Here is an 18,388-nt window from a genome sequence, read left to right on the forward strand (position 1 = left end):
TTTTTTTTGAGACAGAGTCTTGCTCTGTTGCCCCAGCCAGAGTGCCATGGCGTCATCATAGCTCACTGCAATCTCAAATTCCTGGGCTCAAGCGATCCTCCTGTCTCAGCCTCCCGAGTAGCTGGGTAGTATGCCTGTAGTAATTTCCACAGCTGAGGCCGGCGGTCCGGAGATGTGGACAAACTCCGCAGACTTCAGGGCGCAGGGAACTCCCGAAGAGGCTGCCGAGATCCCCGAGGCGTAATTTTTCAAAGCGGTGGACGCCAGTATACCCGGGCGGGGCAGCCTGGGCTCGTGACCCAAAATCGCCGCCCAGCCCCGCGCCGGACGCCAACTCGGAGCGCAGGGCCTTAGCGTCCGCGCGCTCCCGCACGCGCGCCCGCCTGCAGGGCTCCCGGCAGCCAATGAGGCGCGGCGCCGCGCGCAGGGGGCGGGGCCGTGACGCTACAGCCGCGCGACCCTGCTCTTGGCCTGCGCCCGCGGAAGCCGGAAGCGGTGGCTGTCGGCGGCGCCGGCTGTGGGCAGAGGATTCGAGACAAGCGCCCGGGGGCTTGTCGACCCCGTGATGGATCCGGACTGCACAGTCGCGCTGCGGAGGTCGTCGCCGCTGCTGCGGCTACTGTTGGTGCTGCTGCTGTGGTCTGGGCTGGCTCTGGGCGCGCTCCCTTTCGGCAGCAGTCCGCACAGCGTCTTCCACGACCTCCTGTCCGAGCAGCAGTTGCTGGAGGTGGAGGACTTGTCCCTTTCCCTGCTTCAGGGAGGAGAGTTGGGGCCACTGACGCTACCCCCAGACCTGCCGGATCTGGATCCCGAGTGCCGGGAGCTCCTGCTGGACTTCGCCAACAGCAGCGCAGAGCTGACAGGGTGTCTAGTGCGCAGCGCCCGGCCCGTGCGCCTCTGTCAGACCTGCTACCCCCTCTTCCAACAGGTCGTCAACAAGATGGACAACATCAGCCGAGCCGTGGGGGTGGGTAAAGGAGCACACCCCGGACCTATGGCGTGGGAGGGTTGGGAAAAGAGGAAGATGTAATGATGGTGAACTCGGGGGGGGGGGGGGGGGGCGGCTCAGTTTCCCCAACTATAAGAAAAAGAGGTTGGACTGGGTCTCTGGAGTTTGGGGTAGCAGAAAAAGGGGGTGGCGTTATGGGGGTTGGATTTTTGTCCTCATGGATGATGTTGGACATCTGGATACATATTTGCAGATAGGTATGATTGTTATTTTTTGGTGGGGGGGTCCTGCTTTCTTAACCCTATTTTTCTCCCCCCACTCTGCCACAGCTTCTTGTCATCTCCACCTGAAATTCCCAGGAAGGACCCTTTTCTGAAACCACCATTGGAGTGGAGAAACTGGTAGTGGTTAGGAGCTTGAGCTTTGTAGCCAGAAATGCTCAGATCCACCACTCTAGCAGTGTGACTTTGGATTAATTTTCTTCTCAGAGTCTTAGTTTCTTCCTCTATAAAATGGAAAAAAACCAGTGCCTAATGTGGCAGTTACAAAGATTAAAAGAGATACTGCCTGCAAGTTCATCTTAGTGATTTAGACAATCTGGAGCTATCTGGCCAGGAGTCTAGTCCCACTCTGCTTATTAGCAATATAGTCTGGGCAAGTTACTTGCATTCTCAGTGTGTATTTTCTCTTCTGTAAAATGGGGATAAAAAGAGGTCTTAAGAAACTGACATATAGTAATAGCTCTCTGTAAATGGGAGCTAAAATTTTAGGAAATGATAAGTCTGCTCTTCATTTTAGTACCTTGAGAGCTCTTCTGGTTATGTAGTAGGCACTGTGAGGGATTTAATTAAAAAAATAAAATAAAAAGAGGACACAGTCTTTGTTCCTCAGTACTTTATAGGGTTTAGACTAGGAAATGATTACAGTGTCCAGGCTGGTGGGAGTCATGAGATGTGAGCTGGATATGCTTGGTAAAGGAAAAACATGAGGAATCACATTGGGATTGGGGAGTGGAAAGTTCCTGTTGTTTTGATGGAATGGCAAGTAATCTCATGAAAATATGGTTAGAATTATTTAATAAATCATACTTAATTTGATTAAAATAATAGTCTCATCCTGCTTTAAGTGAGCCTGATATTACTTAACATAAAGCTATTATTTTACATAAATGGGGGATTTATTTGCACTATGTAAATTCTATGGATGATCTAAAGCTAGTTTTCAAAGGAGCTTACATAAATTTAGGTTTACATGCAGTAATTTCCAGGCATACTTTCCATTGTTCCATAGGGTATAGCAAGATGGATTGATCTATCTATCTTATCTTGACTTTAAAATAAAGTATCCAAGATTTATTCTTGTCAACTACAGCAGGGTATGATTTGGCATTATATTTGGTTTTGAGTAGTTAAGTGAGTTGTTTTTAGGGTGCCATTTACTCTGAAGAACAAGTACTGTTGTGGATGAAATGACCATGAATCATGATGCAAAGCTTGGATCTTCTGAGGTAGCAACTGCTTTCCTTGTTTGTGTAGATACTATGGAATTGAGGTGAAAAATGTTACCTCAGGCCCTGGTGTTCAGTTTTATGAGCATCACCCAATTTATGTATGAATTTTCACATGAATTCCTCACTGTCCAGGTTAGGTGTCCCACTGTCTGGGTTGTAGAAACTTCCTCTTAGATTCTACCAGTAACCTGGGCACCCAGCTCACCTCACCCTGGTGTGAAAGGAAGAGGGTAAAGAGATGAAAAGAAAAACCTTTTCCCCAATCTGCATTTCCTTTCCGCCTCATCCTAGACCTTGGTGTCCGTTCTCCTTCTTTCCCCAGTAGAGCTGGATATGGCTCATTAGCTCAAAAGCATGATTTCTACAATTCTGAGATACTTTGTAGATTTAAAAGGCTTTTATGGACTGGTTTAGGAATTGAACCATCATATATAAAAATGTGTCCTGAGTTTCTGATGAGTTAACTTGAAGGAATATGTTGTCATTTGGAGAGGTTTATTTCTCAAGAGTATTGGTTTTTTTGGTTTATTTTGACTCACTTAGGTGCAATCTTTCATTTAAATCAGTTTAACTAGCATGCGCTTGTCATTCTTGTATTTTGGGCTGCTAAAAGGATATAGAAGGAAAAGGAGGATAATGTCCAGGCCTCAAACTCTCAGTGTAGTTCAGGAAATAGAGAAAAAGAAAAAGAAAATATCAATGTGTTATAAATTGTACAATAGCAATTTAGAGCAAAATTGTGAAGGGGATGCTGAGTTAAAGGAGGGAACAGAGCAATGTTAGTTAATCAGAGAAAACCTACATGCTGAATTTTTTGTTGTTATTGTTTTTGAGACAGTGTCTCACTCTTTCACCTGGGCCAGAGTGCAGTGGCATCATTATAGCTCATGCAACCTCAGACTCCTGGGCTTCAATGATCCTCCTGTCTTAGCCTCCTGAGTAGCCCTACCACCCCTGGCTAATTTTTCTGTTTGTTTTTTAGAGACAGGGTCTCACTCATGCTCAGGCTAGTCTCAAACTCCTGGCCTCAAGCAATCCTCCTGTCTCAGCCTCCCAAAATACTAGGATTACAGCTGTGAGCCAGTGTACCCAGCTACAAGCTGAATTTTAAACAAGGCATCCTTTCTCACCTTCTTTAGATTGAATGGACATGGGTTGATTCAAAGAAGAGAGGAGTATAGCAAGGAGAAAAAAGAATCAAAGATAGAAAATAGCAAGCTATTTATGTTGTACAGCCAGCTAATTAGTTTAACTGTAATAGAATTCTCTACTAAGAATCCTATGTTCTTGTCACTTCCTCCTAGAAGTACTGGGACAAGGACTACAGATAGTTTTATCTCAGGGTAAAGAATGCAGTGATTCATGGAACCTGAATGGTAGAACTGATGGATTCCCTCTTCCTTAGAGTCATACTTGCTTCTCTTACACTGACAGGGACATGATTTAATTGAGCTATTCGGCATCATCAAAGTGGTTTTGAGGATGCTTTAGCCCCCTCAAATTCTAAATTCTGAAGCTCTATTCTATTCTACTTGGTTTGTTTAAAATTTAGATAGATAGATGTATGTATGTCTACATAGGTACTATAAGTGTAAATTCTTGATGGTGCTAGTCATTGGGTTATGTTTCTGGTCCGTATTCAGTTTACTTTTAGTGTAGATTAATAAATTCTTAGGAATATAGGGACAAAATTGGAACACAGCATAACATAATCTATATCTTTCATTAGAGAGCATACAATCTAATGCTGCTTATACATTTGTTCAAAAAATTATTGAGTACTTGTTATGTGCAGGCTGTGGTAGTTACTAGGGATGTAGCTGTGAATGAGCAGAGCAGAGCTTATAGTCTGAAAACAGACATTAAACATATCATATACAAGTATTTATTTAATTCAGATGTCGTAAATTTTACAAAGAAAAAACCCAGATATTGTCAAAGCGTATATTAATAACAAGGGTGCTGATCTTAAGTATGCCTGAAGGTAGGAGGAATGGTCAGTGTTTAAAACTGACATGTAAAATTTGAAATGGTACGGGGACAGGGGAGAGAAGGTATACGTGTAAAGAAATAGCAGGTGTTGCCAGGCGCGGTGGCTCACGCCTGTAATCCTAGCACTCTGGGAGGCTGAGGCGGGTGGATTGCTTGAGGTCAGGAGTTCGAAACCAGCCTGAGCAAGAGCAAGACCCCGTCTCTACTATAAATAGAAAGAAATTAATTGGCCAACTAATATATATATAAAAAAATTAGCCGGGCATGGTGGCGCATGCCTGTAGTCTCAGCTACTTGGGAGGCTGAGGCAGAAGGATTGCTTGAGCCCAGGAGTTTGAGGTTGCTGTGAGCTAGGCTGACTCCACGGCACTCACTCTAGCCTGGTTAACAAGCGAGACTCTGTCTCAGAAAAAAAAAAAAGAAATAGCAGGTGTGAAGATTCCAAGATGGGAAAGGGTTTGGTGTGTTTGAGGACTAGAAAGAGACTAGTGATCTGCGTCTGAAGAAGTGGACAGGTGCCACGTCACGGGGGCCTTATAGGGTGTGTTAGGAATTTTGCACTTCAATTTTAAAGCAGTGTGATGTTTTTGAAAGGTTTAATTCTGTAGAATGACATATCAGGTTTGTACTTTAAAAGGCCATTCTGGCTATGTGACAGAAAATGGAGGAGCTAGGGGCTGGGGAAGGAAGGGGAAAAAGATATTTGGGGTGATGGATTAGGAGACTGTTGCAGTGACGTGAGAAATGGTGGTGGCTTGGCCACATGAGGGCCATTATGATGAAGAGCTATTTAGGAGGCAGAAATGATAAGACTTGGTGGTTAATTGAATGTGAGTAGTGGGGGAGAGGAAATGACTTCTAGGGTTTTATTATAATAAGAGCAGCTTAGTAAATAGGATTGCCATTGACTGAGATAGAGGGAGGAGCCTTTTTAATAGGAGAAGATCATTAACTCAGTCTTGAACTCGTTGATTTTGAGATGTTCACAAGCTATCTAAATGGAGGTACTGCATATGTGGTATACATGTCTAGGACTGGACCGTAAATAATACCTTTGGGAGTGGTCAGCATAAAAATAGTATTTGAGGCCAGGTGCGGTGGCTCACGCCTGTAATCCTAGCACTCTGGGAGGCCGAGGCGGGAGGATTACTTGAGTTCAGGAGTTCGAGACCAGCCTGAGCAAGAGTGAGACCCCGTCTCTACTAAAAATAGAAAGAAATTAACTGGACAACTAAAAATATATAGAAAAAATTAGCCCGGCATGGTGGCATGTGCCTGTAGTCCCAGCTACCTGGGAGGCTGAGGAGGCAGGAAGATCACTTGAGCCCAGGAATTTGAAGTTGTTGTGAGCTAGGCTGATGTCACGCACTCTAGCCTAGGCAACAGAATGAGACTGTCTCAAAAAAAAAAAAAAAAAATGGTATTTGAAATCATGACATGGATGAGCATACCCGAGGAATGAGTAAGAACACTAGGAGTTGAAGATTGGGTAGAGGATAAACTATCAAAGGAGAATGAGAAGGAAGATGAGACTGAGAGATGAAGAAACATCAAGAGAGCATAGTGTTCTGTAAATCAAGGGAAAGGGAAGGGCTGGTTATTTGTGTCAAATCCTGCTGAGGATTAGAAGTACATCTGTCAACATTGGCATTATTGGCTTGGTAACACAAGAGTGGTTTTGATGGAGTGCTTGGGTGTGAAAGCAAGATTAGAGTGAGTTAAACAGTGAGTGGAAGATGAGGAAGTAGGAAGAGTGAGCCTAGCTGACTGTTAAAGGTTTAGCCTTGAAAGGGAAATAAGAGAGGTCATTAAAGAGGAATGTGGGACTCAGGGATTTTCTTTCTATTCCTTTGTCCCTCCATTCCTCTGTTCCTTCTTCCCTTCTTCCTTTCCTAAGATGGGAGAGAGCTGAACACATTTATTATTATTGTTATTATTTTTGTAGAGATGAGGTCTAGCTCAACCAGTTACCCAGGCTGGTCTCAAACTCTTAGTCTGAAGCCATCCTCCCACCTAGGCCTCACAAAGTGCTGACAGATGTGAGCCTGTAGAGGTGAATGATCCTGTAGGAGGGAGTGGGGAAGTAGACAAAGTCATTTTCCAGATAAAATAGGGTATATGGGATCTAGGGCATGTACAGAGAGACTGGCCTTTGACGGGGGCAGGCACTTTCTCCACTGATTTGAGGGTGAAAGGAGAGGTTGGGTGTAAACGTAGGGAGGTGAGAGTTTCAGCTCCATGGCTTCTGTTTTCACTGTCATCCAGGAGGCTAGATCTCTCTCTCTCTCTCTCTCTCTCTCTCTCTCTCTCTCTCTCTCTCTCTCTCTCTCTCTCTCTCTCTCTCTCTCTCCCCCCCCCCCTCTCTCCCCCTCTCTCTTCCCCTCTCTCTCCCTCTCTCTCTTCCCCTCTCTCTCCCTCTCTCTCTCCAAATAAATAGAGTCTTACTCTGTCACCCTAGGCTGGAATGCAGTGGTGACATCATAGCTTACTGTAGCTTCAAACTCCTGGGCCCAACCCAAGTGTACTACCATGCCTGGCTTTTTTAAAAAAACTTTTTTGTAGAGATGGGGTCTTGCTATATTGCTCAGGCTGGTTTGGAACTCCTGGGCTCAAGTGATCCTCCCGCACAGGACTCCCAGAGTGCTGGGATAACAGGTTTGAGCTACCAGATTGCTGAGATTACAGGTTTGAGCCACTGCACCCAGCTAGATCTCCTCTTGGGAGTAAAGAGTGGGAGAGAGATTAGAGTGTCAGGGAGAGCGGGGAAGATTTGAAATAGTGGTTGTAAAAAGGAGAGAATGGACAGGCAGCAAAGTGAGAAGTATAGTTTGAAATTATAGATTTATTGTGGAAACAATCTGTTAATCTATTTTTTTGCCAAGAGCTCTCAACTTCCTGGGTGCAGGCATGATAAAAGTGGATGGTTGGGTTCACAATGGTTAGGGTTCTGCTTATGATAGCTTTGATATTATCTCACTTTATGTATGTATGTATGTATGTATTTGTTTATTTATTTGTGTTTGCTTATTTGTTTGAGATAGGGTCTTGCTCTGTTGCCCAGGCTAGAGTGTAGTGGCGCTATCATAACTCACAGCAACCTCAAACTCCTGGGCTTAAGCAATCCTCCTGCCTCAGCCTACTGAGCCTACTGTGACCACAGGGTGCACACCCCATTCATTTATTTTACTGTTACAGAGACGGGTTTCACTATGTTCCTCAGGTTGGTCTCAAAACTCCTGGCCTCAAATCATTCTCCCACCTCAGCTTCTCCAGTAGCGGGGATTGCAGGCTGGAGCCACTGTGCCTGGCTATCAGCAATATTTTAAAGCAAGAATTCTTCCTGTTAAGTCTGCTTTCCCTCTTTTCTCACCCCACATGGCTGATCAGTTCTTTCTCTGGAGTTACCACTGTCTCTCTTTTATTATTCATCATACTATAAAACTCCTTATCTGTTGGGGGAGGTTCTTAAAACCCCAGTGTAGATGGCATTCTTTTATATTTTTTATATATTTAGAACTCCAGGATTTTTATAGTACCTGGAAAATGGTAAAAGGTAAATAACTTTGAAAGAATGAAGAGTTAGCAGGACTTAGTTCCTTGCTTGGGGCACAGGGAAAGGAAATAGATAAGGATCAAATAATCTAGGAACTTGGATTTATGGTTTGCATAGCATGAGTTTCTTTCATTATTAAAATGATCTGTGGGAAGTGTGTTTTTCTGAGTACATACTATTTGGGTGTAATTTGGATGTCTCACATTTTCTTGTGGATTATATGACTTTGAACCAAAAATTGCCCAAAAGATGAAACCAAATGATATGATGATCATTTACCCACCAGATTTAAAAAATTATATAAATAGGCCAGGTGCAGTGGCTCACGCCTGTAATCCTAGCTCTCTGGGAGGCCGAGGTGGGTGGATTGTTTGAGCTCATGAGTTCGAAACCAACCTGAGCGAGACTATCTCTACTATAAATAGAAAGAAATTAATTGGCCAACTAATATATATAGAAAAAATTAGCCGGGCATGGTGGCACATGTCTGTAGTCCCAGCTACTCGGGAGGCTGAGGCAGCAGGATTGCTTGAGCCCAGGAGTTTGAGGTTGCTGTGAGCTAGGCTGGCGCCATGGCACTCACTGTAGCCTGGGCAACAAAGCGAGATTCTGTCTCAAAAAAAAAAAAAAAAATTATATAAATAGTATATGTTCACTGTAGAAAAATTTAGACAGCATAAGAGAAGCAAAAGTGAAAATGAAAATCATCATATTTCTGTTATCCAGAGATAGCCACTGCTACATTTTTGTAAATAGCTTTCCAGAGTTTCTTCCTATGCATAAACAGTAAGAAATATAACACATAAGCAATTTGGACCTAAGTAGTTGAGACTGTGTTATAGAAGCAAATACTTACTTAAGAAGGAAAGCTTTTCTTGCCTTGCAAGTGAACCTGGTACCAATAACTGGTAGCTGCTTACAGTTTTATTACCATTGTTATTAATGCCATCATTATCTGATCATACCAAACAAAATGTTAAAAGGTTTATAATAAAAATTTTAATTGTTTTTTTAAGGTTTTTGTCTCGTTATTGTTTGGAAAGTCTAAAAATACTCAGATTGTATTTTTCTATCTTTTTGTCACAGAATACTTCAGAGAGTCACAGTTGTGCCAGAAGTCTCTTAACGGCAGATAGAATGCAAGTAGTTGTGATTCTCTCTGAGTTTTTTAATACTACATGGCAGGAAGCAAATTGCGCAAGTAAGTGATTCTTTCATTTTCATCTTGCAGTTATGATTCAGTAGTATAGAAGTCAGATTTTATTTTGGAATCTTTGAACCTAGACAATACTTTTTATTATTAAGTTTGTATTAATAGTAATTAACACCATAGTTTATTAGTAGTAACTACTTGGGCAAACACTGAAAGGCAGGAAAATGTAGTGGTTAATAATATGAGCTTTGGAGTCAGACAGACATGAGTTTAATTCTAAACTCTGCCCCTTTCACTTACTGGTCCTAACTTACTAGCTCTCAGATTTTGGGCAAGTACCTTTGCCTCTTGGACCTTCAGTTTCCTCATCTGTAAATTGGTGGTAATAGTAGGACCTATCTTATACAATTGCTTTGAGAATTAAGTGAAATAAATTATATGAAGCACTTAGCTCAATGCCTGACACATATTTAATGTTCAATAAATGTTAACTGTTTAGTATAATAATAATTATGATGTTTATAATAATCTGTCAAATGGTGTCAGGGAGTAGGGGGTGACAACATCTGTACTACCAGCTTTTCAGGTTTGTGTGTAATTATGGAATAAAATGACATCTATTTTTAGATATTCTTTGGAAAAATTAACATCACTATTCCAATTCAGATGTGTTTTGAATAACAACTATGTGCTAGACAGTTCTTATTTTCCAAGTCTTATAATTTAGTGAAGGAGAAAGATATATTTACAAATATAACCTAGGGCAGACAAATTAATGCTTTAATAAAGTTATAGAGTCCTTTGAGGAAGTAGAAAATAAATCTAATTGGGTAGACTTTGAAATGACTTCCTGGAGGGGTTATGTTTTGAAGCTAGGCCTTTGCAGTTGGGCATGATTTCAATAAGTAGAGATGAGAGAGGGCTATTGCAGCTAGAAAGGCATCATGGGCAGAGGCACAGAGGTATAAAGGGTAATAGATGTTCCAGAGTCCTGGAAGCACAACAGGAGATAAAGCTGGCAAGGGAAGGCAGGACCTTGACTGATACAGTAGTTTATTATTTGGGTCAACATTTCTCATACTGCTTAGAATACCAGCATGTCATTAAGAAATGGTTATACAATAGTCCTTCCTTATCTGCACTTTTGCTTATAGTAACCCACAGTCAGCTGTGGTCCACAAATTTTAAATGAAAAATTTCAGTAATGAGCAATTCATAAGTTTTAAATTTTGTGTCATTCTGAGTAGTGTGATAAAATCTCATGCCATCCTGCTTCCTCCCACCCAGGCAGATGTGAATCATCCCTTTGTCCAGCATATCCATGCTGTATATGCGCCCTGCTCGTTAGTCACTTATCAGGTTGATTGTCACAGTATCACAATGCTTGTGTTCAAGTAACCCTTATTTTACTTAATTACACTTTACTAATAATAACTTATTAGTCATTGTTATTAATATTTTTACTGTGCCTAATTTATAAATTAAATTTTATCATGGGTATGTGCGTATAGGAAAAAACATAGTATATATAGGATTCAGGAATATAGTTTGTTTTAGACATCCACTCAGGGTCTTGGAATGTATCCCCTAAAGAGAAGGAGTAAGTACTATATGCTGTAATATCTTGGGGACTTAACAGTGCACCTGGAATGTTAAAGGCAATGAGGAACGCTGCAGGTAAAAATAGGTTTTTTTACATATCATTTAACCTAGCACTTTCCAAGCTTTTTCAAAAAAACTACAAAGACCCTTTTTTCATTGAACCCCATTGGAAGAGAAAGAAACACCAGTAAGGAATTTATTACAATAGTTTAGGCAAGAAGCAAAGAAAGTGTGAAATAGGGCAGGAGCTTTAGAAATAGAAAGGACAGGATAGATTAAAAATCCATGTTCCTATAAATCATAAGGTAGCTTAGCTTTTTTAAGGACTTGTCTTTTTTCCTGTCTTGAAAATATTCCTTACATTGAACTTCTTCTGAAGAACATAGAAAGGCTAAGCAATTAGATATGAGTTATTCAAGAGCCTCTTACTTCCTAATTAAAATTAATTTGGCCAAGACATAGTTCATTTGAAGAAAAACTATAAATGGGAAAAAGAACCCCTGCTAGGGTTTTTTTTCCTTGTTAGTATAACATGGTATATTGAATATTGAGTCTTTTAATTTTGTCTTTATTAATTCAAATTTACTGGTAATTTGAACAGAGGCTTGGCTGACACAACTTTTTTTCTTTTTAGCATAACCTTTACTTTTATGAAATAAAATTTTCTAGTATAAATATGATTGAAGAGGCCGGGCACGGTGGCTCATGCCTGTAATCCTAGCACTCTGGGAGACTGAGGAAGGTGGATTGCTTGAGGTCAGGAGTTCGAAACCAGCCTGAGCAAGAGTGAGACCCCGTCTCTACCATAAATAGAAAGAAATTAATTGGCCAACTGATATATATAGAAAAAATTAGCTGGGCATGGTGGCGCATGCCTGTAGTCCCAGCTACTCAGGAGGCTGAGGCAGTAGGATCGCTTGAGCCTAGGAGTTTGAGATTACTGTGAGCTAGTCTCACGCCACGGCACTCACTCTAGCCTGGACAACAAAGCGAGACTCTGTCTCAAAAAAAAAAAAAAAAAAATATATATATATATATATATAATCATATATATAAAAATCATGTATCATATATATAAATCATATATATAATCATATATATAAAAATATATATATAATCATATATATATATGATTGAAGGTAATTTAACATATATAGACCTATTTTTAAGTATTCTTATGTTTTTTAGAAAAATCCATTAATATAGCCAGGTGCGGTGACTCATGCCTGTGATCCTAGCACTTTGGGAGGCTGAGAGGGGAGGATCGCTTGGGCTCAGGAGTTTGAGACCTTATCTCTATAAAAAAAAATTTTTGGCCAGGCGTGGTGGCTCATGCCTGTAATCCTAGCACTCTGGGAGGCCGAGGTGTGCGGATTGCTCGAGGTTGGGAGTTCAAAACCAGCCTGAGCGAGACCCCGTCTCTACTAAAAATAGAAAGAAATTAATTGACCAACTAAAAATATATATACAAAAAATTAGCCGGGCATGGTGGTGCATGCGTGTAGTCCCAGCTACTTGGGAGGCTGAGGCAGGAGGATCGCTTGGGAGTTTGAGGTTGCTGTGAGCGGCTGACGCCACGGCACTCACTCTAGCCTGGGCAACAAAGTGAGACCCTGTCTCAAAAAAAATAAAATAAAAATTTTTTTTAATTAGCCAGGCATGGTGGCGTGTGTCTGTAGTCCCAGCTGCTCAGTAGGCTGAGGCAGGAAGATCACTTGAGCGATCTTGAGCAATCTGCTGGCAGTTTGAGGTTTCAGTGAGCTATGATGATACCATTGCACTCTAGCCTATTCAACAGAGCAAGACCCCTGTCTCCCAAAAAAATCCATTAATATGAAAAAATATGTTAATTATAAATAATTTTAAATCAGTTAATTAGAATAAGTATGTATATATTGACATTTACTTCTTTTGACCAATGTGATTTAATTTATATACTTGAGAGGTAAAGCATCTTTTCTTTAAATGTATTTTGTAATGAAGATTTCACGAATTCAAAGTATGTGGGTTTTGTTTTTCTTTCTTTCTTTTTTTTTTTTTTTTTTTTTGAGACAGAGTCTCACTTTGTTGCCCAGGCTAGAATGAGTGCCCTGGCGTCAGCCTCGCTCACAGCAACCTCAAACTCCTGGGCTCAAGTGATTCTACTGCCTCAGCCTCCCGAGTAGCTGGGTCTACAGGTATGCGCCACCATGCCCAGCTAATTTTTTCTATATAAATCAGTTATCCAATTAATTTCTTTCTATTTATAGTAGAGATGGGGGTCTCCTGGGCTCAAGTGATCCTACTTCCTCAGCCTTCTGAGTAGCTGGGACTACAGGCATGCGCCACCATGCCTGGCTAATTTTTCTATATAAATCAGTTATCTAATTAATTTCTTTCTATTTATAGTAGAGACAGGGTCTCGCTCTTGCTCAGGCTGGTTTTGAACTCCTGACCTTGAGCAATCTGCCCGCCTAGGCCTCCCAGAGTGCTAGGAATACAGGCGTGAGCCACCGAGCCCGGCCTAAAGTATGTGGTTTTCTTCCCTAGTTAGTGAAAAAAGAAAGAAAACATTGTACTGCATATTTACCTAGCATAGCATGTATAAAACATTTTAGAATAAATTCTTAGGATACCTTTGTTCTTCTCTGAGGTGTCTTGTCTTAAAAACATACCTTACATTTATTCCTTAAAAATATTCCTTACAATTTCTGAAGAACAAATAAAAGACTAAGCAATTAGATAAGAGTTATTCAAGAGACTCTTACTTTCTATTTAAAATTAATTTGGCCAAGGCATATAGTCTCAGATGAAAGAAGCAAGGTGTGAGAAATATGATATCTTTTGTCCTAAAAGTACATATATATTTTGAGGATGGGAATTGGATAGCTGTGTGGGCAGGAAAGGAAGGAAGACCTGGTTTTCACTGTATTTACAATGTACCCTTTGGATTTTGTGCCATGTGCATTTAATACCTATTCAAAAATACATAGAAATTTAAAAAATTTGAGAGTGTTCAAATCTGTGATGAGTATTTGTATGTTAGATGTGGTGGTCAGAGAGGTAGATATTTTCTTTTCCAGGATTATGCATTAAAAAATTCTTTCATCCACATTTTAAAATTTCATCATAATTCATATTCTGTGCTTGTAAATGGACATAAAATAGTCTATAAATTTGGACTCCATGGATTTCTTAGCTGTTTTCTATTGATTCGGTGCTGGGCATTCCAAAATAATCCTTTTAAATAGAATCTTTACCAAATGACCAGGAAGCTCTTCTAATAATGTTCTCTGCACATGTATTTAATAAAGATAATGTGAAAATTTTTTGAAAAATTTGAAGTATAATTTGTCCAAATAATTTAAAAATTTTATCAAAATTCAATAAAGTATTCCTTTTTTTTTTTGAGACAAGAGTCTCACTGTGTTGCCCGGGTGTCAGCCTAGCTCACAACAACCTCAAACTCTTGGGCTCAGGTGATCCTCCTGCCTCAGCCTCCCAAGCAGCTGGGACTACAGGCATGGGGCACCATGCCGGCTAATTTTTTCTATATGTGTTTTTAGTTGGCCAATTAATTTCTTTTTTTTTTTTAGTAGAGATGGGGGTCTCGTTTCAGCTCAGGCTGGTTTCGAACTCCTGACCTTGAGTGATCCACCTGCCTCGGCCTCCCAGAGTGCTAGGATTACAGGCGTGAGCCACTGCACCCAGCCCAATAAAGTATTCTTATTTAAGCAATATAGTCTTCTCTTAACAATGTAGTGAGTGATTTGGAACATGAGAAATGAAATGTGAAGGAAGGAAAAGATTGGGAGCTAAACAAGGTAACAAGTCAGCAATTGAATTAAATGTTTTCCAATATACATTTCTTTCATAGCCCTTGTCTCATCTGAGCTTCACAGTAAGCCCTGTGAAGTGGAATGAAGGTACAGGGTATAAATGAACTTCAGATAAAAAGTCTAGAACTAGGCCAGATGTGGTGGCTTATGCCTATAATCCCAGCACTTTGGGAGGCTGAAGTGAGAGGATTGCTTGAGGCCAGGAGTTCAAGAACAGACTGAGCAAGAGTGAGATTCATTCTTTACAAAAAATAGAAAAATTAGCAGGACATGGTGGCACGGGCCTGTAGTCTGAGATACTCAGGAGGCTGAGGCAGGAGGATCTCTTGAGCCCAGGAGTTCAAGGCTGCAGTGAGCTATGACGCCATTGCACTCTAGCCGGGACAACAGAGTGAGACCCTGTCTCAAAAAAAAAAAAGTCTAGAACTAAATTTAAAAGACTTTAACATTGTTCATCTGAGTAGATAATGTTTTTTCATGAGTTAATGCCTGATTTTGTGTTTTACATTACTGTTTGACAAATTCATTATACAGTCTCCATTTATGAATTCACTGTAATTAGCCCTACAGAAGTTTAACTCTTGTACTTTAGACATATTTCATATTGCAGAAAGCCTAATCTTTTACTAAAAACATAAATGTAAAATACTCCCTTTTTTCCCAAAGGCCACTTAGTACTATGTAAAATTAAAACTAGATAATAGGAAAAAAAATTTTAAGTAGAATTGTCTGTTTTCTAATGTTAACCCTCAGATGTGATCAAGCATCAGCTTCTCATGCAACTGACAGCATCTTTAGCAACCTCAAATCCATTAAGCCACTAATGTCATTGAATTCTTACTGTTTTATTTTCTTAATAAATGATACAAAAGGCTTCTCTTTACCTTTACACTTAAAATCAATTTCCTACCTATCTAGTCATTGTTTTTTAAATCATTGGCCTTTAAAAATGTGTAAAAGAGTATAAGGGATATTTACTCTTTTAATAAAATGGAAGAAGATGATTATATTACACTAAAATTTTTAACTGATTGCACCCAATCAGAAGTTTGCCTAGAGAGCCTGGGCATGGTGGCCTGCACCTGTAGACCCAGTTACTTAAGAGGCTGAGGCTGAGGCTGAGGGAAGATTGCTTAGGCCCAGGAGTTTGAGGAGTTTGTGCAGTGCACCGTGATTGAGCATGTGGCAAATTTTTGGATTATTTGTCTTTTAATTTAAACACAAAGAAAGACAGATCCACTTTTCTCAGAACCTGTGTGAAATTGCTAAATATAAGCCACTAATCCATTTATCTCAGTTATCCTTTTTCCAATGATTTAGTTATTAAATTAAATTTGCAAATACACAGCAGATAAGCGATACAGTAGGGATCTTTAATGGTAAATAATATGGAGTTCATTCAGTCTGGCACCTAAAAGATAAAATGGGAAGGAAAATAGTTACAAAAGAAGAAAAAGACCACTGATTTAAGAGTTTGTTTTTTACTGAGAGAAACCAATATGATATCCATTTTGTAGAAATATATCTTTTGGGTTTTTCTTTTTTTTTTTTTTTTAAGACAGAGTCTCACTTTGTTGCCCAGGCTAGAGTGAGTGCCGTGGCGTCAGCCGCTCACAGCAACCTCAATCTCCGGGGCTCAGCAATCCTACTGCCTCAGCCTCCTGAGTAGCTGGGACTACAGGCATGCGCCACCATGCCCGGCTAATTTTTTGTATATATATTTTTAGTTGGTCAATTAATTTATTTCTATTTTTGGTAGAGACGGGGTCTCGCTCAGGCTGGTTTCGAATTCCTGAATTTGAGCAATCCGCCTGCCTCGGCCTCCCAAAGTGCTAGGATTACAGGCGTGAGCCACCACGCCCAGCCAGGGTTTTTTTTTTTTTTTTTTTTTTTGAAACAGTCTTGCTCTGTTGCCTGGGCTAGAATCCTGTGGTGTCAGCCTAGCTCACAGCAACCTCAAACTCCTGGACTCAGGCAATCTTTCTGCTTCAGCCTCCCAAGTAGCTGGGACTACAGACCTGCACCACCATTTCTTGCTAATTTTTCTATTTTCTTTAGAGACAGAGTCTTATTCTTGCTCAGGCTACTCTAAAAATCCTGGCCTCTAGCAATCCTCCCACCTCAGCCTCCCAAAGTGCTAGGATTACAGGTGTGAGCTACCACGCCCAGCCTTATTTATATTTTCTGAAGCTTGTCCTATGTTTTAGAAATTAGTGATTTGTCTCTGCTATCTTCTATAAAACTAGGTTTGAAAAACAGCAGAGGTCTTTATACAAACTCCTAATAGATGCCAAATACTTATGGAAAGATGCATAATTACTGTTATGATAATTTAGTAGGTTTCTATGTAAAGTCTTAACTTGAATCCTTAACACCTTTAAGAATGCCTCTTTTTTTTTTTTTGAGACAGAGTCTCGCTTTGTTGCCCAGGCTAGAATGAGTGCTGTGGAGTCAGCCTAGCTCACAGCAACCTCACACTCCTGGACTCAAGCAATTCTACTGCCTCAGCCTTTTGAGTGGCTGGGACTACAGGCATGTGCCACCATGCCCGGCTAATTTTTTCTCTATCTTGAGGCTGGGCGCGGTGGCTCACACCTGCAATCCTAGCACTCTGGGAGGCCGAGGGGGGTGCGGATTGCTCGAGGTCAGGAGTTCGAAACCAGCCTGAGCAAGAGCGAGACCCTGTCTCTACTATAAATAGAAAGAAATTAATTGGCCAACTAATATATATAGAAAAAAAATTAGCTGGGCATGGTGGCGCATGCCTGTAGTCCCAGCTACTCAGGAGGCTGAGGCAGCAGGATTGCTTGAGCCCAGGAGTTTGAGGTTGCTGTGAGCTAGGCTGACTCCATGGTACTCACTCTAGCCTGGGCAACAGGGTGAGACTCTGTCTCAAAGAAAAAAAAAAAAGAATGCCTCTTGAGCTGGTGCCTGAGCCCTCACTGAGGAAAAAGCTATGCTAATCTGTCCTTGATGAGGCTTCATTGATTATCTGAGATGAAGAAAATTCATAATGACCACTTCATTTAGTGCTTATGGGAAGCTTTATTATAACTAATATTCTTTAACTTACTAATTTCTAAAATGTATAGTTTCTCACTGTTTATAACCTTAAGCTCGAAATTCCTGCAAAGGGATAAAAGAAGAATTTACTGGAGTTCCTTTGTTTTGAATCAGAAAGTCAGGGCTCTTTACTAATGACCACAGTTTTAATCCCATTATTTAAATGAATTCCTTCATGCTTTATAATACCGCTGTCTAATGACCATTGAAAAAATTTGATGGTACTGCATTAATGCAGTACTTGACAAGATGACCAGTCTATATTAGCTTTTAGTTTAATTTTCAAATTATTTTAAGTGAAAAGTAAATGGCTGTTAGTAAAATAGAAAATATTAAATTCTTTTGTTCTTCAGAGAATCTTTCTTTATAAATTACTTTTTTATAAAGAAATTATTTTAATTATCTTGTATAGAAGAAATTGCTATTGCTCTCTCATAGTAATGCACTTTATACTACTTTTGTAGGCAATATGGGGACGTATACCCTCTTTTATCCCTATATTATGTATGTCAGTTGTCATGACATGGCTTATACCATAGGTGTGCAATTGCTGTGGTCGAAACTGTGTTCCTTCAACTTCCCTGCAAAACATCAACTGCAAAAACTAAAAACATGTTCAATCTTGTTAGCCTAATATGCTAATATTCTGTATATGTGTAATTGTGTTTGTTTTTATTTATATTAACTCTGCCTCATCCTTAAAAGGATTCAGGGCTACTTTATGATGATTTTTCATCATTGTTTGTTT

The 18,388-nt window shown here is 40.3% G+C and overlaps 1 protein-coding gene across 1 annotated transcript in view; it reads left to right on the forward strand.

The window, feature by feature from the left end:
* The first annotated feature begins 468 nt into the window (after positions 1-468).
* The window catches only part of OSTM1 (osteoclastogenesis associated transmembrane protein 1), a 33,235-nt gene continuing 15,315 nt past the window's right edge, over positions 469-18,388 (forward strand). Inside the window, exons 1-2 of the mRNA XM_012753257.2 lie at positions 469-967; positions 9,091-9,205. Of these exons, the coding sequence (XP_012608711.1) occupies positions 566-967; positions 9,091-9,205 (517 nt within the window). The 5' untranslated portion in view covers positions 469-565. The remainder of the gene's footprint in view (positions 968-9,090; positions 9,206-18,388) is intronic.

The sequence above is a fragment of the Microcebus murinus genome, chromosome 5 (genome assembly GCF_040939455.1).
Source record: "Microcebus murinus isolate Inina chromosome 5, M.murinus_Inina_mat1.0, whole genome shotgun sequence".
NCBI classification, from domain to species: Eukaryota; Metazoa; Chordata; class Mammalia; order Primates; family Cheirogaleidae; genus Microcebus; species Microcebus murinus.